Source organism: Phascolarctos cinereus, unplaced genomic scaffold (genome assembly GCF_003287225.1).
Source record: "Phascolarctos cinereus isolate Bilbo 61053 unplaced genomic scaffold, phaCin_HiC Scaffold_2;HRSCAF=192, whole genome shotgun sequence".
Lineage (NCBI taxonomy): Eukaryota > Metazoa > Chordata > Mammalia > Diprotodontia > Phascolarctidae > Phascolarctos > Phascolarctos cinereus.
The window spans coordinates 171,156,038-171,180,329 of record NW_027555625.1 but is presented as its reverse complement, the minus strand read 5'-3'; the positions used below and the strand labels follow the sequence as shown (position 1 = coordinate 171,180,329).

At 35.2% G+C, this 24,292-nt stretch overlaps 1 protein-coding gene across 2 annotated transcripts in view; it reads left to right on the top strand.

The window, feature by feature from the left end:
• Window positions 1-24,292, top strand: part of PLCB1 (phospholipase C beta 1) — an 870,456-nt gene that overhangs the window by 605,132 nt on the left and 241,032 nt on the right. For both annotated transcript variants that reach the window (XM_020985703.2, XM_020985722.2), the window contains exon 10: window positions 16,438-16,584. In XM_020985703.2, the coding sequence (XP_020841362.1) occupies window positions 16,438-16,584 (147 nt within the window). The remainder of the gene's footprint in view (window positions 1-16,437; window positions 16,585-24,292) is intronic.

Here is a 24,292-nt window from a genome sequence, read left to right as displayed (position 1 = left end):
AAAACAAAAACACAGAAATTTTTTCACTTTTGTGCTAGAAATAATTTTAGGGATTTTCTCTACAACTTCCTGATTTTACGGATAAGGAAACTGAAGGACTAAGTAACTTTTTAATTATTTCAGGTCCCACTACTCTGAACTCCATAATGAAAATTAATATGTCCAAATAATTCCTAATCATTTAAGATTTATGTCAGAGAAGACAGACATGCCCTAGATGCCACTGGTCAGAATCAATACTGAGTTGGAAGGACTGAGGATGTGAACCCATGTATTTGTTCTTATATTTTTTAAACAGTGTAGTGCCTTTCAAAATGTTAAAATTATATGTATACCATTTTATTATCTAATTTCCATACCCAAAGTTCCCTCTTTCTTTTAAATATTTCACAATTTCACTATTTCATCTTTCTGAATTTTCAACTATTAACAGCATAATAAATAGACAGTGCTAAACTAAACAGTACTAAGGGCATGCTATAATAGATTTTCTTTGATATGGAATTGCAGACCCAGCAGGGGAGAGTATTCTATTTGGCTTGGTTAAGAAATATTTTTCTTTAAAAAAAAAAAAAAAGAAAAAAGCTGAATACTACCATTTTTCAGATTTATATGTATGGCAGTTGTTTTGGCAAATAGCATATTCAGAGTGCCAGAAGTTGTTTTCTTAATTGTTAATGTCCATATCTCAAGATTCCCAAAGTCTCATTTTGAATGAAATTTCCAGTTTTTTTATCATTGTTCCCATCTAGCCTCATTACATGATATAGAAGATAAAGATATTTAAGTAATCAGAGGAATACATAAGATGGGCATGTTAGAACACAGATTTAGACATGGATGGAGGGGACCAGAGAGGTTATCTAATGCAAGCCTCTCATTTTACATAAAGGGAAAACGAGGTAGAGAGGGGGTCGAATGGTAAATAACAGAACTGGAATTTAAACCGTGTCATTCAACTCAGAAATCTCATGCTCTTTGGAGTGTAGTGTGGGAAGAACAGCTAGAAAGCCAACGTATTTTAGAATAGCTGGGAGAAACAAAAAGTAAAAAGACTACAAAGAGAGGAAGAGGTCAGGTTGTGAAGGAGTTTAAATGCCAAATAGAGGCAAATTTTGATCACAGAGGCAGTAGTCACTTACTTCCTCACTACCTGAAGAAGGGAGGTTGGATAACATGATCAAGTTTAGACTTAGGAAAATCACTTTTTGTTTTCTTAATAATGTTTTGTGATATTCGTTTTTGCTTTTGAAAAGGGAAAAGAGATGTATTTACAAAATACATTAGAGACAGAGAGACAAGTTTCTGTAGGCCAGGTAAATAGTTGTTAAAGCCAATATCAAATTTCATCTCCTCCAAAAAGGCTTTTTGCCTCTTTAATATAATTTAATTTAAAATAATATAGTATAATATAATAAATGCATTTATTTACTGCTGTGTTTAATGGGTGCCCTGTTTTCCTATTATATACATGCAGTTCCCACTTACCACCACTCTGGGTAACTGGAAGCAATGTTGTAACCAAAGTATACTGTCATATAATTGCTCATATTTTTCCATAATAACATTGTTAAAATTGGGAATCGAATTCTGACCAGAGCCTTGGCATCAAATAAATCATAGCTCTAACCTGCAATGTGCCATCATACAGGCAGAGTAATTCTAATCCTCTATGTTTTAAGACAATAAAACTATGCTTTAAGTCATAAAGTCAGAGTACTTTAGGACTGTAAGAAATAATGTAGAAATTACCTGGTCTAACTCCTTTTTGTAGACAATAAACTGAGACTTTAAGAGGTTAAGTGATTTGCTCAGACACAAAGCTTTTTAATGATGGAATTGGGCCTAGAACCTTAGCATATTAATGTCCAACCAATTTGCCCCACTGCCTCCCTTAACAAAGTCCACAAATACAGGTCAGAGATAAATTTCACACATCAGTTATTCAAAGAACCCTAATGTACATACAAAAAGCGTAGACATAATGCATATAAAATACATACATACACACATACATATATGTATATATACACACATAGAAAGAGAGACAGAGACAGAAAGAGATAGAGGGACAGAGACAGAGAGACATCTGACAATGATGGCTGTCCCACCTGTGGCCTGGATAGATATATGATCCGGAATTTGACCTACCCAGTCTCAATGGAAACTGTGATTTCTATCTTTGTAGAGATTAAGAGGAGAGTCATGCCTATACCAAAAGAGTATGGGTTGGGGCAGGGGTGAGGGATGGGGTGTTGGTGATAGGGTGGGAATTTGTAGTTGTTTACCATATATCCTGCTGTCTTTGCTGTATCCATTTTGCAGTAAAAAAAAAAAATGATGTGGTAGCAAAACCTTATTGTGTGACTCCTTGATTTCAGAGCCTTATGACCATGGTATTTTCACCATGGCTTCAGAACAGTATGTAAATTCAGTGTATGCTGAAGGAGAAGGAAGAGGGAGGCAGCAGACTTTAGGGATAGAAGAAGGCTGTGGCATTTTTTTTTTTTTGCAAATCAGTGTGGCATTTGAAAAATTCATTGAGATGAAGATATCACAAAAGAATGCCAGGACATTTAAATGCCCAACAGAGCCTTTGCTCAGCCTCACACTGTCCATTTTATGGTACTGTAAAAGACAGTTCTCCTCATACAAAAAGGGTTGGATTTATTTATCTTTTATTATAGCAGTTTATTTTTGATGAAATATGAGTGCATGTTCTTGACCAGAAAAGCTTAATAATGTGGTGCTTCCCCCATTCCCCATGGGCCTTCTTATAATATTTTTCTTACTTTAGCTCCAAGTGACTCAAATAATATGTATTTTTTAAAGATCTTTGTATCTCACTATGTGAGTGACATCTCCAATTGGGTGCATACTAATCTTTTATTAATAACACATGGAAAGAGACTGTATTTTTAGTCCCTGTCAGCTGGCTTTCTACTTTTGAACTTAGCTTCTGTTGCTCTTGATTTTATCCTAGAAAATGGAGTGTCACTTTTAACTGCAATTTGATGTTTCACCATTTAATTCCAGGGATTCAGATTTGTTTAATTTAGCTTCTTGTCTTCTGAAATATATAAGACCACTCAAAACCATCGACTTTGAGAAATGGAAGAGATCTTATCAAATATCTGATTATGAAAATTATACTAATAACTCACATTTACATAACTGTTTAATGTTTAAAAAATGTGTTCCTCACAACAACCCAGGGAAATAAGTTATGTAAATATTACTGTGTCCATTTTAGTCTAACCCAGGGCTTCTTAAATTTTTTCCACTTATGACCCCTTCAGTGCTTCTGAAGCTGTAGGTCATCACCCTATATGGAATCTTCACAAAGAAGGAGAGTCAGACTCAGGGAAAGCTGTGACTTTTCTAAGGTCACAGAGTTAGTTGAAAATCAAGATTTTCCATGAGATTTATAAAAGAAAAGCATACTCAATTCAATCTTTTTTTGTGTTAAAAGTAAGATTCATGTCTCAGCTCTGGTCTCCTCTTACTGGTAGGTGGGTGGTCTGTCTACAAACTACATTAAAATGTGAGTATTATATGTGTTGGTGTATTGGTCAAGCACAGAGAACATTTATATAAAAAACGTACCTATCAAAACATTGGGTATTATTATACTGCTGCCATATGTATTGATGGTGACTGCTTGATTAGGATGCAATCAGTCAACAAATATTTATTAAATACTTATTATATACTGGGTCCTGTGTTAGGCACCAGGGATACAAAGAACGAAGTAATCCCTACTCACGAGAAACTTCTATACAATGCAATTGATTCTTCCATATCTCATGAATAAACTGTCTTCAATGCTGCTCAAGAAAACAGTCCTTTTGTTCTGCCTTTATTGATTGCTCATCTTATTTCTATCACTGACTGTTCCAATTCTTCTTTTCTGTCTTTTTATTATAGCTCACCCTCTTCACTGATAGCAGATGATTTTGCTCTATGCCATTACTGCTTTGCTGAACTTTAAGACTAAGGACTTGCAGTGTTAGTTCCCATAATTCCTCTTCTTCATTCCTCTAAACTTCTCAAAATCGTACTTTCTTCTTGGCAGCGGTAGAGAAATGGTATCCTTACCCTTAAATTTAATATTATCCTTCTACCTGTGTTCTTGTTTCCATCTCCTCCTGCACCCTCCAGGACTATTCTCCAACAATAAAATCTCTCTCATTCTTCTTCTTTTTTTGTGGGATTGTCAATGAACTTTTATTTATTTTTTAATTAATTTAATTTTTTTAATTGCATTTTAAGTTCCAAACTGTCTCTCTTCTTCCCTCCCCACTCCACACTAGAGAAGGCCACCATTTGACATAGCCAGCTGTGCTCTATCCACTGCACCACCTAGCTGCCCCCAAAATCTGCAACTTTTAACCATCCCTTCCTACCTGATACCTTGACCTCCCTGAGCTTCAGAGATAACACACTTTTCTGGTCCCTCTATATCTTTAACTGTTCTTTTTCTTTCTCGTTTGCTAACTTCTATTTCTTTAAGGTCAACTCTCCCCAGTGCTCTCTCTTTGATCCTTTCCTCTTATCTCTCTATAAACTCTCCCTTGGCAAAAGCATTTGTTCTCAGAACTACCACCATGTCTATGGAGATGGCTCTTTTATAGACTAGTAGAAAGAACATGGGATTTGAACTCAGAGGATCTGCTTTTAAATTCCAGCTCTGCTGTTTACTCTCTATTTGACATTAAGCGAATTAATTAACCCCTCTCTCAGTTTGCTCATGTATAAAAATCAGGGAGTTGAATTAGTTTACCTTTAAGGTCCCTTTTATTTACTAATCTTATGTATGTAATTATATCTTTATTCTTGACCTGTGTTCTGAACTGTGGACCCATATATCTAAAAGCCTTTTGTACAACTGCACCTGAATGTCCCTGTAACCCTGAATTCAATAAATCCCATACTGAGCTCATTTTTTTCTCCAAAGCCTGTTCGTCTTCTAACTTTACTACTTCTTGTCAATGGCAACACTGTTCTGACCACCTCCCATGTTTGAAAGCTTGAGATTATCTTTGACTCTTTCTTTTCCCTCACTTTCATAACCAATCAGTGACCAAGTTCTACATATTCTACCTCCCTATTAGCTTTCTTATCTCTCCTCTTCTCTGTTTCCACTGTCACCATTCTGCTACAGATTTTCATTGATAATTTCATATCTTAATTGATGTTATAACATAAGTAAGCAATTTGGAAAATATAATTAAAAACTTTAGAAATCATTGATTTCCCCCTTCCCACATTTTACATATTTAGGAATCTGAGGCACAGAGAAACTAAGTGACTTGCTGAAGGCCACACAAATGGTAATTGGCAAAGCTTCTCTTAAAATCTTTGTCCTCTGAATCCATCTAGTTCTCTTTCTACTATACCTCATCATCTACTGCCTCATCATTATAACTCTTTTGCTTTACTCCTTAACTTGACTCTATTCAACGAGGATCTAAGCTACTGACTTAACAGACAATGAGCTTCCATATTAATCCAAACCATTTTTCTTTCTACTATGAAATGCGTGACCTTTCCTTCCCCCTTTTCCACTTTTTCTGAAAACAGTTATCAAATCATTACTCTCATAGCCTCTGAAAAGAGCATTCAATAGACTGTCTTGTCCTGCTTATCATGTTTATGACTTCCCAGACCATTCACACCTTGCCACTATTCTCTTATGTTCATTGTGTCTACCATTAAAATGTAATTTTCTCCCTTGAGGATAAGGACTGACTTACTTTTGTATTTTCTATCTCTAGTCCTTAGTATACTGTTCAGTGTATAGTAAACCTTTAATTAAAACCTTTTTGTTTGTTCATTCATTCATTCTTGGGCCTAATAATGTGAATATGTGTTATTTTTCTACTGATTTGTAAAATGACTTTCCTACTGATTTCATCTAGGGTGTAGAACTTTGCACATTCCAAACTGCATAAGACTACACACTGTAAATTTGAAAACACTTTGTAAACAGTTTAGAAGACCCCATAGCTGCTGGAGATAGAACAATACATTTTCATCAATAACACCAGCAGTATATCCAGCAGTAGAAGCACATAGGTCAAATGAATTGATTCATTGGAAGCTTTCTGTGTTCTCTTGTCCCCTAGTAGTAAGAGTTCTATTTCAAGAGGCTTCATTAACATGAAGTCACAGTGTCTTTTTGTTAATGGGCTCCTGACCGGTCATCTTACATCTGGGAAAGTACAAGCTGAAGACTTCTGGCACTTGCTGTTTTTTCCATTGATTGTTCTTGGGCTTTTCATGTGGAGTTTGATTTATACGTCCTTTCTGTGGAATATTTCCTTTACTTGCTCATTTTATGGTAAAAGACTGATCTCCAGTATACACTCACTTGCGGTCACTTTCTTAACTGTCCTGTGTCCTCATTCTTTCTTTTGTCTTTATTTTTTAATTCGTCATATGAAGTCATTACTCTTATTCTAATTTGGTGGATTTCCTCCCCTTAGAGACATTTGGTTAGATGATTTATTAATATGTTTATAAATATGCCATACAAGCCTTTATTGAACTATCCATTATATGATGGGCATTTTTTTCATTCTTCATTTTAACCATGAGAGAGATGACCTGTTTTCTTGATATTATGTAGGAAATTTTAAAAACCCACAATATTCTTTAATCAGGCCAGATGTCATCTTTTTTCCCCCTGATACTCTAGGATAAAGAGTGATACAACTCAAAGTAAAATATTAATGAAGATTAGTATAACTAGAATGGGCAAGAGTCAAAATTTTCTTTCCAAAAATTTGCTTTGCCCTTCTTTTAACTGTCACTTGACACAATTGATAATAAAATACTTATTTTTTTAATATCTAGATATCTCCATTTAGAAACAAAGTTCTATTTTAGTTAAGGGGAAAAAGTAAAAAGAGACAAGCAAAAAAACACAAAGTAAAAAATAAAATTGACATTTCCTATGAAGTCTCTTGGAAAAAAGGTTTAGATTCAAGAGGCACAAAAAAGCTTCAAAGAAAAATAAAAGAAAAATTTTGTTAAAGAAATATTTTTATAATAAAACTCAAAATTTGTTCCAATAAATACCATTTATATCAGGTGTCCCAAAAGTCTTAGTACAGGTTTAAAACTGTATTACAACTTTGAGGACACCCTGAGTAGCACTTTAAAACTTGGAAAATGCTTTACACATTTAAGGAAAAAAGATTTGAGCTTCACAACAACCCTGTAATTACTACGTAGATTATTATCCTCCTTTTACAAATAAAGAAAATAAGGCTCAGAAAATTTAAATGACTTAGCTATGATCACAAAACTAGTAAGTATAAAAAAGTAGGATTTAAACTCATATCTTCTTGACCGCAGGTCCTATACAGTATTGCCTAGTTTTATTGTTATTTCATTACTGTATACACCATTCAACAAGGTGCTAGACAGTACTTCATAATATCCTTGAGTATAACATGTTGAGATGGGGGCTGAATGATGTATATTCTTAACTGTATTGGTATAGGCTGCAGGGGTGGGGAATTCTCTCACCTGGGAATTCCTTATACCAGTGGAGCAACAGATCAACTAATTTGTGAGGTAGGTAGTACAAATATCATTATTTAAATTTTATAGAAGGGAAAACTGAGGGTCAGGGAGGTTGTGACAAAAAGGCATGTTTGTAAAACTTATAGGTGACACAAATTTGGAAGAAGTAACAATTGAACATTAAAATTGAGATCCAAAAAGATTTGGATAGACTGGAACAAAATGCTGATTTTGGGAGAGGGGGAAAGTTGTTCTGTAATTTGATCAGTGTGGGGATCTCTCCATGTGGAAATTCCATTCGTAGATAGAGAATGGTGACTCATCTGCCTTATAGTCTTAAAAGATCTGCCTAGGGTCACTGGGGAGGCAGGGGTAAGTACATTATGCGTGCTCACACATTTATCAGAATAAAGACTTGAACCCTTATCTTCATGATGCCAGAGCCAGCATTCTATCCACTTTGTCATGTTTTTCATTTACAAAATGGAATTTAAGAACAAAATGTAACATTTAGCTCTTAGGTTCCAAAAATTAATAGCAGAAGTGTAGAATTGGGAAGATGCAACTAAGTAGCAATTAATATTAAAAAAAAATTAGTTGACTTTACATAAAAAGATAAAGAGAAAATTTGTGGTTTATACGTTGCAGTGCATTGTGATTGCCAAAAGAAGGAATGCAACCTTGTGTAACCCTCGTGTCACAAGCTGTCATATGACATGGAATACTAGGGTACAGTCTAGGGATTTCTCCTATGACTGGCTTATTGCCCTCATCCAGAAGATGAAACTTAATTACGAGACAATAGCCCTTACAAGAACACAATTCATAAATGCAGGAAATAAAATGTTTAATTGTATATCAAAGGAAACGAACAGAACCTATGTTACATGTCAGCTTATGCCAACAAGAAACTGTTGAGCTTTGTTAATTTAGAGTCAATTCATTAGGTCGGGGTATCACAGTGGTTAGTGTTAGACTTGGTGTCAAAAAAGGCCAAGTGTAATTCACATTAGAATTCAAATGCTGTTTCAGAAACCTACTCTATGACACTGAGCAAGTTACTTAACCCCTCTTGTCCTTCATTTCTCATCTTTAAAACTAGTGGTTTTAACTGGACGACTGCTAAGGTCCCTTCCAGCTCCAAATCTATGATCTCGTTGTGTGGTTTCTAAGCATGTAGTATCACTGAAGCTCTATGCAGCTTCCTAAAGGTATGGCAGTAGTCACTGCTGCAGTCACGGTGTTTATCATCATTCTTACCATGATTCTGTGGACAAAAATTCTATAAAAGAAATCATCCAGAATAAATGGAAAGCTCTGAGAAGTGCAGTTTTAAAGATTTGAAGAAATCATTTTGATGAGAAAGAAAAGGGATAATGATCTCAAGACATTCACGTGGACACACAGAGAACTTATCAGCCAATAGAATTTATAAAGAATTGTACCAAAGAGGGAACACAGAGCGAGTTTCATAGGATTAACATAAAAGTGTTGTACTTTTAACTGTAGGAGTTATGTGTGGAGTGCTAAAGCTAGGGAAAAGAGAACCAATGAAAGGATAAGAACACTGCTCCTATGGCTAAGATAATGGTACCAGGTGGTTGAAAGAAGGCAGAGCTCCTAAACTTTTACTTTTTTCTGTTTCTTCTGCCAAAAAGAATAACCTAGAAAAAAAACTGAACAAAAATAGCTAATAAGGAATTGGAATCCAGGATCCATTAGGGGATGGTGAACCCAAGTTACTAGGCAAAGAAAAACTAAATCTCAGTGTATGACAAGAAATGGTAAAAAGAACTGGTAAAGAGGATTGCTATATCACTGTCAGTAATTTCTGAAAGATCCTGGAGAACAGATTTGTTAAAGGGCAAGAGATAGGCAAATGTCCCAATTATCGAAAATGGGAAGAGAAGAAAACATAAAAACTATAGACCAGTAAGCTAGACTTTGATTCTTTGCAAAGTTCTAAAAGATGATATTAAAGATATGACTGTCAAAACACCTAGAAAAGGAGATGATGATCACAAAGAGGCTGTATGGCTTCATCCAGAACATTCATGTTGGTTTCACTCAGTTTCCTTTACTCACAGGTTTATTAGACAGATAGATCAGGTGAAAAGTTTGCCTGCATTTTAGCAGAGTGTCTCAAGGCTAGTCTTGCGGACAAGAGGAAAATATGTGGACCAAATGGTAGTACAGCAGATTGGTCAAATTACTGGATGCACAGAGTAGTCATTAATGCATTAGCTATCTAGTTGAAAGGAAATCTCTAATGGATATCTGTGCTATTTAACATTTTAATCAATAACTGCAGTGGAGCAAAGTTAGAATAAATAATAAGAACATCAATAACAATGATAATAACTGATATATATATATATATATATATATATAGTGCTTTAATTTAATATTTGTAAATCATTTTATGTTCATTATTTCATTTGAACCTCATAAGAACCTACAGGTTCTTCAGGTATTGTTATTCCCCTAATGGAATGGTAGAATTGAAATCTAAAAAAAAGATTTTGGCAAAGTGAAGTATCAAATGGAGTCTTAAAGGGTAGAAATACATATGAACAAATATAAAGGCTTATAACTCAAAAGACTGACATCAAAAGTACAAGATGGGGAAAATTCAACAATTCATGTGAAAAAGACAGTGAATACAAGATCTCAACACATATACTGTGTGAGGACTATTTTTTTTTTAAAAACAGTTTGATTTGGTAGAACAGAATGCCTCCTTAAAAGCTCTTTCTGAAAAGATCTCTCCCTTGCATATTTTATAGTTATAAAAGTCTTTGAAATATATAGTAAAGGATAACTATGTTTGATGATCCTCTGATTATTAATATAAAGCGAGTCATAAGAGGAGACAGTTATTTGTCAAATGTGCTTGCCCCTGTGACAGATGCTATCTAGCACAGAGTTCACACCAAGGAGGGATTCCTTATAGATTTCATGGTTCTCTAATCATTTCAATTTGTGATATCATTGAGATGACATTGTAATGATTGCATCAATTAGTGGAACATTATAGAACCTACTAAAAGAAATTCATAATCAATCAAAAGAGTTTGATCTAACCACATAAGAACAAACAAATGGCTGATGAATGCCTAATCAGTCAATCAACAAAATTTAATTAAGTGTTTAGTATAAGTTGGGCAATGTGATAAATGGTTGGGATGAATAAAATAGCAAAAACATAGCCCTTGCCTACAGAGAGAACACTTTCTAATGAGGGAGACAACATGCAAATAAATATGTATATGAAAGATAAAAACAAAAAATGTGTAAGGAGATAATATATGAAAACACTGAAAAGGTGGGAGGGTGTTAAGTGCCAAATGGAACAATTTATATTTGATCCTGAAAGTTTTAGTTAGCCACCAGTTTATTAAAAAAGGGATGACGTGATCAGATCTGACCATAGGAAAAACATTTTGGTAGCTAAGTGAAAGACAGATTGAGGTAGGGAGAGACTTGAGGAAGGGGGACTGACCAGAAGGCTATTAATCTACTCATCACGTGATGAGGGTCTCTCCCACAATTGTGGCTATGTGAGTGTAGTGAAAGAGACATATATAAAAGATATTGTAAAGGTAAAAATGATAAAATGACAAAAGATTTAAGTTTGAGTAAAGAGTTGGAGATGACACTGAAGTTGTGAACCTCAGAATGGTGGTACTACCAAGAGTAATAAGAAAGTTGGAAAGAGGAGAGTTTAGGGGAAAAGATAATGAATTCTGTTTTAGACATTGAATTTGAGATGTTTAAGAAGATAAAAAGACAGATGTTGGTGCAGCACTGGGGCTCAGGAAAGAGATTAAAGCTGGAAACGGGAATGTGCTGGTAAATATTTTAATAACTCTCTCAGGGAGGGAAGATGTGCACATGATATGCTTTTAATTTTAATCTGCATTATTGAAATTTTCTCCATTACTTTTTAAAGTCTAGACAAGGAGCAAAAGAATAAATTGAGCCCTAATTTGTAATGTTTGCCAATTTCTAACATATAAATGGTCACACTGAAAATTTAACATTCGGCTCTCACCAGGCATCATGTGGTGACTCTCTGGCTGGATATGTAAACTGGCAATCATCTGCAAAAAGATGATAATTGGACTCGTGGGGCCTGATGAGATTACCAAGAGAGATAGTATAGAGCAGTGGTAGTATATTGACTTCTTGTTGTTCAAACTTTTTTAGTTGTTTCTGACTTTGTGACCACATTTGGGGTTTTCTTGGCAAAAAAAAAAAAATTGAGTGGTTTTGCCATATCCTTCTCTAGTTCATTTTACAGATGAGGAAACTGAGTCAAATGGGGTTAAATGACTTGCCTGGGGTCACATAGCTAGTAAGTGTCTGAGGCCAGATTTGAACTCAAGAAAATGAATCTTCCTGATTCAAGGCCCAGCACTCTATGCACTGTGCCACCTAGCTGTTAGTTATGTTGACTTAGAAAACTACAAATTAACATTATCTGTGATGTAGAGCAGTGATGTCAAACTCAAATAGGAATGGTTTGGGTGGGAGGGGAACATATTGACTCAGAAAACTCCAAATTAACTTTATCAGCATTGTATTTTATCAAATTAGTTGGTGCTACAAAGCCTGAAGGGATAACTTTTAAAATTCATTTATTCATTGCTAATTATAGAATTAGAATTTAAAAAGATAGCAACAGCTAGAACATTGGTAGAAAACCAGTAAGATAAAAAATGATGTAGACAAATGTAAAGTCCTCCATTTGGATTTAAAAATCTGTGAAATAAATTGGAGGTGTTTGGCCTGGAGAAGAAGAGATATAAAAAACATTTCCGATGGTCTTCAAGCATTTGAAGGGCTCTTCTATGGAAGAAACATTAGACTTTTGCTGACTGGCCTAAAAGGGCATATCAAGGAAGAATAAGTGGGAGTTACAGAGATTTAAGTTTGACATGAAGAAAAAAAAACTTCCTTAACAATTAAATCTATCCCAAAGTCTAATGGGTAATAGGTGACTTGTTGTTGTTGTTGTCATTTGTTTTTTTGTTTTTTTTCTCTCTAGAGATTTCCAAGGGAAAACTGGGTGGGTTGTGGAGTGACTTTTGTAGGGACAGGGTTTAACTAAAAGGAAGAATGCTGAGGTAATTTCCAACCCTGATATTTTGTAATTCCTACAGTTCAGGTCTTCTGCATTCTTCTGCTTACAGTTTCCCACATCTTTGTTGAAAACCATTTTTATGAAGAAAAAACTTTTGTATATGGAAGAGTCTCGATACAGAAGAGTACAAGAAAATAAGTGCCCTTACTGTACAAATGTTTTATCATTATGATCAGTTAATCCATCCATTAATGAACATTAAGCCTGTTCTTCCTGCCAAGCACTGAGGATACAAAGAAAAACAAAAGCATCTCTGCTGTCAAGGAGCTTAAGTGTGCTGAGGGATACACCATCATCATCATCATCATCATCATCCTCCTCATCCACTTCAACAGATGTTAAGCACGTACTATCTGCAAAGTCCTGTGGTACTCACTAGGGGAGATAGAACATCATGGAGCTTAGAACCCAATTTTAAAAAAAATCCTCACCACAACCTTACAAGATATGTAATGCAAATATTATTATTCCTATTTTACAAAAAAGGGAAACTGAGGCTCAGAAACACGATGCGACGTGCCTGAAATGACAAAACTAACTTGTAGCAGAATTAGGACTCAAACATCAGGTGTTTTTGCTTGAGGCTCAGTGCTCCTATTACAGAATACTAACTCTTACCATGTCATTTTCTTGCTGAGAAACAAGTCAGAATTTCCATATTGTTTAGAGCATAAAATACAAACTACGTGTACTGACTTTTAAGATCTTCAGCAGTCTTATTTCTACCTATCTTTCTAGCCTTATTTTCACATTGCTCCCCTTTATGCACCCTACATTCGACCCAAAATAAGCTGCTAGCCATTCCTAGAACTTAGCATTCTCTTGCCTCCATGCACTTTCATAAGACATGCTTTTAGGCAGGCTACATACTCCCTTCTCACTTCTGCCTTTCAGAATTCTTCTCTTCCTTCAAGGCTAAAATCAAGTACCACCTCCTCTGTGCAGCCTTCTCTGATCTCCCTAGAGGTTAGCACTCTCTCCTTCCTTAACTTGTCTTTTATTTACTTCTGTGAGTGTTTCTACCCTGAGATGCAAGCTCTTTGACAACAAGGACTGCTTTGTTTTTGTCTTTGTAGCCTTAGTACCTAGCAGAATGCCCTGCACACTTAATAAGTGTTGGCTGGATATTAAGTATATAGAATCTTTACATGTCACCTCATACTCAACCAATTGACCTGTTTTTATGTCATCTTTCCTAATGCTAAAGGCAAATGGACATACTGATAAACTGTTAGAGATAGACATCGTTCTAACCATTATGGAAACAATTTAGAATTATGCAAAAAAATCACTAAAATGGCCATACCTTTTGACTCAGAGATCTTGCAGAACTTGTATAATCTAAGAATGTCAAAGAGGGAAATAAAGCATATATACAAAAGGATTTTTAGTAGCACTTTGTGAGGAAGCAAAAAATTGGAAGAAAAATATATGCTCATCCATTGGGAAATGGCTAAAGTGTGTTATGCAGATATAATGGAATATTACTGTGCTCTAAGAAATGACAAATAGGAAGTGTTTAGATTAGTATGGGAAGATTTATATGAACTAAAGTGTGGCAAAGTAAGCATAAACAATATACACAAGGACTCTAACAATGTAAATAGAATGAACAATATAAATGGATGATGCATAATTATAGTGTCCAAGCTAGGCCCTGAAGAGGAGTTAAGAAAATGTGCTATGTGACTCTCTCTACAAAGGTAGGGCTTGGGGTAGAGGGGACAGTATAGGTATGGAGTATTGGATATATTGACAGACATAGTTGATGGAACATAGGTCATAGATTTAGAGTAGGAGGGACCACAGAGATCATCTCATCCAATGTCTTCATTTAAAAAGATGAGTAAATTAAAGCCCAGAGAATAACTGACATCCTTAAGGTCACACCGGTAGTAAGTAGCAGAATCAAAAATTGCATTCAGCTTCTCTGACTCTATGTTCAGCACTCTTTTAACCGTAACAAGCTGATATGTTGGTTGGTTTTGTGTAGCTGGTTTTTTTTTTTCCTTTTGTTCTTGAAATCTTTGATAAAGGGATGGCCCACTTGGTAGGGAAAAATATATTCAGAAATAAAAGTTATGTAAAAACAAAAAGTATCAATAAAAATAAGATTCAAAAAAAAGACATAGTCTCCCAAGGTACAACTTTGAAGGAGGTGTATTTGGTTTGCAGGTGCTAATTTTGGTGGCTATTGTTGAAAAATAAATTTTCAATAAAAATATTTTATTAAAAATCAGTCACTTTATTTTATCGTCCTACCTCATATCAGTAATTTGGCTGTGTGGGATACTTGTAAAGTCACAGAATTTGTGAATTGGCAGAAATCTTAACACCCATCTAGCTCAACCAATTTATGAGAGTAATATCCACTATAAAACACCAGACAAGTGATTATCCACCCTGCTATGCTTAAAAACCTCCAAGGAAGAACTGATATCACCAATTGATGCAGTCCATTTCACTTTGGGATAGCAGAGTTCATTTTTCAGTTTTTCAAGATGGAAAAAAAATGTTCTTAGAGTGAATAAACTTTCTTTTAAAATATTTATAACTTTTTCTTTCTAAAATTTATTCTTATCAAAGGAGCCAATAACTGTGATTCTTTTTGTTTTTCTTGAAAATGCCATGAGCTACATCGCCATTCATCTTTGAAAACTGAGAAAAGCACTTATCAGTCATTTTAAGCAATTTTATGCTTGCCTATCATATGAAAAGATTTGCACTGCTACAGACAATATCGGTTCTTCTGGTCAGTGACAATACTTGTTTTAATGTTCAAGAATAAACAATGCTTTCTACCCATTGTGTGGAATGTATTTATAGAAAATTGTCAGTGATACCACTGATACTATCTCAGAGATAGTTGGGGAAGGGTGGAAAGGACTTTGTCATGATGGGCTAATTATGATCTCTTTTTGTGATTTCCTCTCTGGTGAAATATGGCATATGCATTTTAATTCTTAGGAAGTTGGTACGTTAGCATCCAGGGCCCTCAAAATAATCACAGAGTGAAAACTTTAAACTGGAGTGCTGATTGGCTCCTGTGAATGTGTTCCTTACATTTGCACTAAAGTCATCCTGGAGGTGGCTGCTAAAGCTCTTCACTTATGTCAATTATCTGCATCTTAACCTTCCCCTTCCCCAAAAAGAATTTGCTGTTGCAATTTTAATTTGCTTAGCATAAGGCTAAAATATCATGTGGAAAAAAACCCTAGCTTCATTTTAACTCAGAAAATGAAATTGACTGATCCTGTTCACTAGAAACAATAATAGAACCAAATAGATTAAAGAAGTAGGGGGACAAGTTTCAGCAAAATTATCTATTTTATATGGCATTGCAGGGCAACAATAAGAATTGCCCCATAGACTGACATTCCTCTCCTCCTTCTCCGTCTCACTCCCGTCTCGCTCCCTCTCTCCTTTATCTCTCTCTGTCTCTGTCTCTCTCAATAGTGATTCTTGTGTTTAATAAACCAGAGATCAGCATTTATCCATTAAATCATATGGAAGTCAGGAGACCCTCAGGAGAGGGTCAGATGATGAGACTTTGGCCATTATTTGTAGAGTTTGGAGGTAATTACAAGAACCAAAAATGGCATAAATCTAAAACGGTCTATTTGCAAAATTTCTGTGGACTTGTCCTTGTATCCTTTAGATAACCAAAGAATTTCCTACAAATAAAGGCAATATAATGGGACTCATTTTAGACAATGAATAAATACAGATCCTTCCCAAATTATTTTTGTTTCCTTTAGGACAGATCTCAGTGGATGGATTCATGCGCTATCTGAGCGGAGAAGAAAATGGAGTTGTTCCACCCGAGAAACTGGATTTGAATGAAGACATGTCTCAGCCGCTCTCTCACTATTTCATTAATTCTTCACACAACACCTACCTCACAGGTACTCCATGTGTAGCTCTTGACTTGCATCTGTGTCTATATGTTTATCAGATTTCCTGATCTATGCTTGCCACTGTTAAAAAGTTGAAATACATTTACAACCCTACATGTTTTAAGTGAAGTGTCCAATCCATTTCAAAGAATGTTTATTAAGTGTGCCGGGTGATGGGAAGCATAAGATAAAAACAAAGCAGTTCTCACAGCCAAACAATTAACAATCATGGGATTTGAATCATAGATTGAGGAGACCTTCAAAGTCATTTATCTCAACCCTCACATTTTACAGTTGAGGGAAATGAGGCCCAGAGACATGACATGATCGATTCCAAATCTAGTGCATCACTCTTTCTATGCATCTTGACTGGCTTTTTATTCATGAGGGCATTTGGGGGAGTATGGGTGGGGTAGGGAGATCAAAAATGGCTTTCTATAGGAAATGGTGAATGAGCTAAATCCTGGAGGAAGTTAGTGAGTCTAAGAGAAGGAAATACGTGGCAAGCATAGAAGATAGCTTGTGTGAAGGTACCAAAACGGGCAATAGAATGCCAAATTTGGGCAACAAAAAAATAGGAATGTAAAATATGTGAAGGAGGATATTTTAGAAAAACCCTGATAATGTGAACTGAAGTTATTTTACAAATGCCTTTTAGTGCCTAGCTGAGGGATTTATATTTTATCCTCTTAGTTATAAGGCAGAAGATTCTATGGGTTTCTAGATTTCTAGATAAACAAGGTCACCATATATCCAAACCAGTCATGCAGACATTGCTGTGAAATTCTAAATGCCCCAAGCAACATAAATATTACTTCTCCCTAAGTCTATTTCACTCTTTTTTACTTTTATACCTCGTCAAGGTCTTTTGGCTCATGCCCATGATATTAATATCAAACATCTTTCTGTGTAACTGAGTGTATTACTCAGATGACCTTCAAACAATGTACTGTGCTCACTGGATACCCAGGATTGCAGTCCATAGCCCCTAGGAGTACAAAGATATTGTCCAGATAATAAGGTGTTGTCTGTTTTAGACTAAGAAGAGTTTCAGCTATGAGCTCACTGACCAGATTGATTTCCTAGTGTGCACTTCACTGCAGAGATTATGTAGTGTGGTAGGTAATGAGTAAGGAGAAATAGCAATTCATTTTTTAATTGGGTCCTAAATGGGTATGCAGGCTTGCCAAACTTAACAAGATTCCTTTTAACAGCCTTTTCCCAGTTTTCATTGCACCTTTAAAAAAGCTGTAATATGTTGAGTGTACTTTCCAATGTAATGAAAAAATACATTTTAATTTTTAAAATTAAAGGAAGTCAAACATCTTTTTAAAAATCTAGAGATATTTTCAACTAGAATAAAATCTAATAAACTCTTAATCTTTGAACTTGGAAGAGTAATTTTTTCATGGACTTTATCTTTAGATCCCTTGCCTATTCACCAGCTTTACATTTGGTCTGGAAAAAAACAGAACAAAACGAAGCCAAAAACAAAACAAAACAAAACCAAAAAAACAATATACAGAAGATTCTACATGTCCAACATATTTCTCAATATATCTAAATCAGGCCATTCTATAAATCTATATCCCCAGGCTAACAATATGCTCTAGACTGACCTTGCCCATGATCACAGATAGCTAGAGTTTTGAAACAACCAACCAGTAAGATCATAGATTTAAGTTTGGAAATGCCTCTGGGGTCATCTAGGACCACTGCCTCATTTTAAAGATAAGGGTACTGATTCTTTGCCCAAGAACACGAAGGTATTGAGTGGCAGAGTTAGTATTTGAACCTAGTTTCCATTGTTCCGAAGTTAGAGTTGTATCCTTGCTCCCTAAGACATACTTATACTTTGAGGCGTTCACTCAGTGAGACACAATCAGCGTAGAAAACAATGAGACAAAAAACAAGGAAGATCAAAATGGTATCTCTTCAAATATTGTCTACATCTGTCTGAGCTTCATGATGATTGCCCTGTCTTTTTAACCCCATTATATTCTTGCTTTGTTTTAATGTTTTACTGATGCTTTTTATATCACAGTCATTTCCCAGTACTATATGCCCTCTTTTGAACCCAACTTGGCAAAATGTTAGGTAAAACTAACTGACCACATAAGAAAGCATATGCAGAATTTCTACCACCTCTATAATAAGAATCAACAAACATTTATTAAGAGTTTACTCTGTGCCATGCACAGAGCTAAGCACTAGGGATACAAATACAAGCGGAAAAATAGTCCCTGCCCTCAGGAGCTTCTATTCTAATGGAAGAAGACAACACATAGAAGGAAACTGAAAGGAAGTAGGGGAAGAAAAGGTGATGAAATTACCCAGCACAGAGGCATTTTAAAGAAAGTCTGGCAGGAGAGTCAGGAATATAGCTTGTAGAGCAACGAAAACATTGGTGGCCTAGATGGCCTTCTTATAATGGAGGTTATGAAAGCAACCATCCATTGAGAAAGAAAGGCCTGAGGGGCAGAGTGTACTTCCATTGTGTGAAGTGGGTGGCTTCAACTAGCTTGGCAGATTCAACTCAGAGTGTTTTATTATACTACCATCACCCTTCCCCCCAATTAAGTTTTCACTAAATTCTCCAAATGTTTTGGCTGTTAGACCCAGCCTTTTTTTTCTTCCACAGAGAAGAATTCTTCTGAACAATCCTGACAGCCCTCCAAAGAAAAAGAAAACAAACGGACATTGAATAAATATTTCTAGACTGATTGCTAGCATGCATAGTCAAGAATGGGGGGGAAAGAGACAATGATAGAGGCATCTTCACAAGTTACCATGACTGATACAATGAAGCATTTTCTTGGAGATCTGATTTTTTCTTAGACTTGAGGTGATACAGTTAGTGTCTGGTAGTAATGGCCTCTGCTGCTGTTTATGGTCATATTGTGCATTCTAAAGCCTGTGACTTAGAACTTAACTGTCATATCAAGTAAAGCCAGAAGCTTTTAAAAAAGGGCTAAGTCAGAGCTGTATTAAAATAGTGATTTATTAAAAATCCATATTCAATTAAGTATGACATCCATCAGCACATTTAAATTTTAATATTTCACAAACTAGAATTAAGGAGAATGGGAAAAAGCAATGTACTAGGAACTAGGATAAGCGGGTAGTAGACTCAGTTCTTCCACTAATGTGCCCCATGCCCTTGGGCAAATCCCTTTCTCCTCTCTGACTTTTGGTTTTCCCACATGTAAAACTGGGGAAATAGAACTACTATCTAATATCCTTTCCAGCTTGATAATATGTTCAGTAGAGTTAGGTTCACTGAAACATCTCCACGCCCAGGTCAGCTTTCCAAAGTAGAGCACTTTTTTTTGTCCTTAAGAACTATGAGTATCAAGGTATCACAGTCTGTCTTTGAATATTCCACATAGGTTATATAGAGAGAGATTTGAGGTGCATTGTATTTAATCTGTCAGTTATCAAAATGTACTTTAAGTTTTTCAAATTATTTTTCTATTTCTTTTTCTTTGTTTTTTTTTTTTAAGATATACATACATTTACACATCAGAACTTTGGCATATCTTTTCTGGGTAGAAAAGTGACGCATTATTGGTGTCAACGTGTTAGTTTGTTTTAGTTAGCTGCATTTATCGGGCTAAGGGGCTGGACTTGAAGGCAGGGAAACCTGATTTGGAATCCTATCACAACTACTTACTAGCTCTGTGACCCTGGACAAGTTACCTCTCTGAGACTCAGTTTCCTCATCTGTATAATAATAGCCAACATTTATAGAGCATTTACTGTGGGCCAGGCATTGTGCTAATAAACACTTAATTTTATCTCATTTGATCCTCACAAGAACCTCTGGGAGGTAGGTAATATTATTCCCATTTTATAGATGACGAAACTGAGGCAAACAGCTTAAGTGATTTGACTAGGGTCACACAGCTGGTATGTGTCTAAGAACATATTTGAACTCAGGTTTTCCTGATTCCAGGCCCTGACTTCTATCCACTGCACCAGCAAGCTGCTCAATGGTGACAATAATAGGACCTTCTTTAAAGGATTTTTATGAGAATCAAACGAGATAAAATTGTGAACTTTAAAGCCCTATATAGATGCTATCATTATTATTGTTTTCTTAAAGTGAGGTTTCAATTGGTGGTATAATTAGAATATGACAGTAAAGTTTTTAAAAAATCAGTCAAGAAGACATTTTCAAAATGGAAAGTAGTACAGTATGTTCAAGAAAGGGGGAAAAAAGAGACAACATATATAAGCAATTTTTATACAATGCCCTTTCCACATAACCAGTAATTTAATTTTATTCATGGTTTTTTTGCTTTTGTTTAAATAACTAATGGTTTGATAGAATTCAATAGACTTTCCAACCCCCCCACACACATTTCTTAACCATTCTGTACATAGAGTCTTTCTTATTCCAACTTTTAAGTCAGAAACTGTAACATAAAAATATTTCAGTGATATTAATAGTTTTCTGGTGCTTTCTAAATCTATGCTTTATATATTTATGGATCAGAAAAATTTCCATTAAGATTATGTAACTCATAAATCAAATAATTTTAGAGCTAAATGGGACCTTTAGTAGTCATCTAGTCAAATGCCCTAATGTTACAAATGAAGAAACAGAGGCTGAGATAGGTTAGGTGACTTGCCTAGCATGGCATAGCTAGTTACAGGAAGAGGCCTAACTAGTACATACTAACCACTCTTCTATACACAACAGCAAATTGAGACAAAGAAGTTAAAGTAACTTGTCCAGGGTCACACAACTAATAAGTGACTGAGACAAGATATGAAGTCAAGTCTTCCTCTATCCACTATTACACCTAGCTTCCTCCAGATACCTTGAATGTCTCTTAGATGAAGAAATAGCAGTGTGATTAAGGAGAAATATAGTATGTGGATGAAAATTGAGTGCAAAATGAGTTGAGTTAGGAATTATGCTGAGAATGACAAGATTGATTTTAACATGTCCCATATCAGAGTAAAACACCTGGGGAAAGTCTGCCTTCTTTGTCATTGTCTATGTGGAGCTTCTGAATCAAATCCCAATAAAAGGTTCTGTAAAGAAAACTCATTTTAGCTTCTGTTTTTTCTAGGTGAGGGATGGTTCTGATTTATCCCATAGAGGTAGGGTAGCTCAATCAAGAATGCGTAGGATTATTTCTTTCTCCCCCATCAATAGATTTAATTTTTGAGTATACACAATGAAAACATGGAGAAATTGATTTAATTGTAGAAATAGATAAAATTCATTCATGTTTTCTGTGGTATTTGAGAGCCACACCATTGGGCTTAATGTTAATTTTATTTTCAGATAATGTTTGGAAGCTTGCAAAGATGTTGAATTCCTAGAAGGATCTCAATATTATACATAATTTTTCATTACAAGAAAGAAAAAAAGACCAGCATATATAAATAATGGAGTAAACTGACCTATCAACATTAACTTGGAATGTTAATCTTATTATGCTTTATTCTATGCCAATTACTGCCCCTTTGTGGCTTTTTAAATTCAGACAAAGACACCCTGATGGAACAATAAATAAAATCATTGAAAGAAGCATATGCACATTATGAATTGATTTTTGATTGTAATTACCATTTTCCTAGGGTTTCAGCAAAATTTGTTGGCAGTACAATACTGATTATTCATTTAAAGTTATGATTGCATAGCTAGTCCACCATTTGTGAATAAATATAAAGTCTTCCTTGGTAGGGATGATATACAAAAAGTCCAACTTATATTTTCTCAACTCTGCCACAACCTTCACCACCTCCTCCCCACTGCCAGTACCACCTCCAAATCATTTGTAAATCAAAAAACCTTCATCTGAATGAGCAAAGTGAAGTGATAAGTCTCTGAATAATCAAGATGCCCATTATTTTAAAAAAAGTATGACCTCAATTACCTAATTATATGATGAATTCATTTATCTGATTGGATTCATCAGATAATTGCTCAACTCTCTTCTTGTAGACTGTGTATGTTCTTGGCATCAGACTAGTTCCAAGAATTATTCCAGCAATAATAACAATGTTATCTTGATTTTGTTATCACAGAATCTTAGAGTTGGAAAGGACCATAGGGGTCACCTAGTTCACCTCAGGAATCCTTGCTACAATAACATCCCTGACAAGTGGTTATCCAACCTCTTTTTGGAGGGGAACATGCTATCCCCAGAGATAGCCATTCTACTCATAGACAATTCTAATTTAAAACTAAAGAGTTTTTCATCTTCTTTTTTTTTAAAAACAAACTGAATGCTGCTTCTGTGCAATTTTTACCCATTGTGTCTAGTTTCACCCTTTGCAGTTAGAAAAACAAACTTTGTCCCTGTTTGAAGGGACAATACTTCAAATACTTGGAGACACTTAACATACCTTCCCCTAATCTTCTCTTGTCTATCCAGGATAAACATCCTCATTTCCTATTGCATAATTCCAAGTCCCCTCATCATCCTGGGTGCTCTTCCCTGGAATAATCCATTTGGTCAATGTTTTTCCTAAATGTGACACATTCTGACCAGGGTGAATTACAGCAGAATACTCATATCTCTCATCCTAAATCCTATTTTAATGCTAATGTATGCCTAAAATCATATTAACTTTTTGACCAGCTTCTCATACCATGGATACAAATTACAATCCATTAACCTCCTGCTGCTCCAGTTCTTTGTCATTTGGACTTTTATTTAACCATGTCTCCCCCAGTCTGTACCACTGCATTTGATTTTGGGGAAACAACTCAATTTAATTCTTTTTTAGATTTTTATTTAAAATTTATTTTTGTGTTTATGTATAGCTAGGTGACACAGTGACTAGAGAAAGGAAGGAAACACTCATTTATTAAGCTCCCAGTATGTGCCAGACATTATGCTAAGTGTATTAAATATGTTAACTCATTTGATCTTCATTATAACCCTGGGAGGTAGGTGCAATTATTATCTACACTTTACAGTTGGGGAAACTGAGGCAGATGACTGTTAAGTGACTTGCCCAAGATCACAGTATTTAAGACCTGATTTGAGCTCAGGTCTCCCTGAATTCAGGCCTAGCTCTCTATTCATTTCACCACCTACTGCAGTACTTAGAGTCAGGAAGACCTGAATTTGAATCGTATCTCAGACACTTACAAGTTGTATGACCCTGGGGAAATTGTTTTACCTCAGTCTTCCTTAGCTTCCTTATCTGTAAAATGTGGATAACAATAATACCTTTCTCACAGGTTTGCTGTGAGAATCAAATGAGTTAACAGATGTAAAGCACTTTATAAACTTTAAAACAACATATATATATATATATATATATTATATATATAATATATATATATATATATATATATATTATATATATAATATATATATATATATATATATATATATATATAATATATGTGTGTGTGTGTGTGTGTGTATATACACACATATATATATACATACTAGCTATTCATTTATTTTATAAGCATTTATTATCTCATTCTCCCACTTCTCTCCAAATTTGATAATTAAAAAATAAAACTCTCATTAAAAATATGTATAGTCCAACACTGGGGCAGCTAGGTGGTACAGTGGATAGAGTGCTGGGCCTAAAGGTAGGAAGACTTATGTTCATGAGTTCAAATCTGGCCTCAGACACTTACTAGCTTTGTGACCCTAGGCAAATCACCTAACCCTGTTTGCCTCAGTTCCTCACCTAAAAAAAAAAAAAGAGCTGGAGAAGGAAATGGCAAACC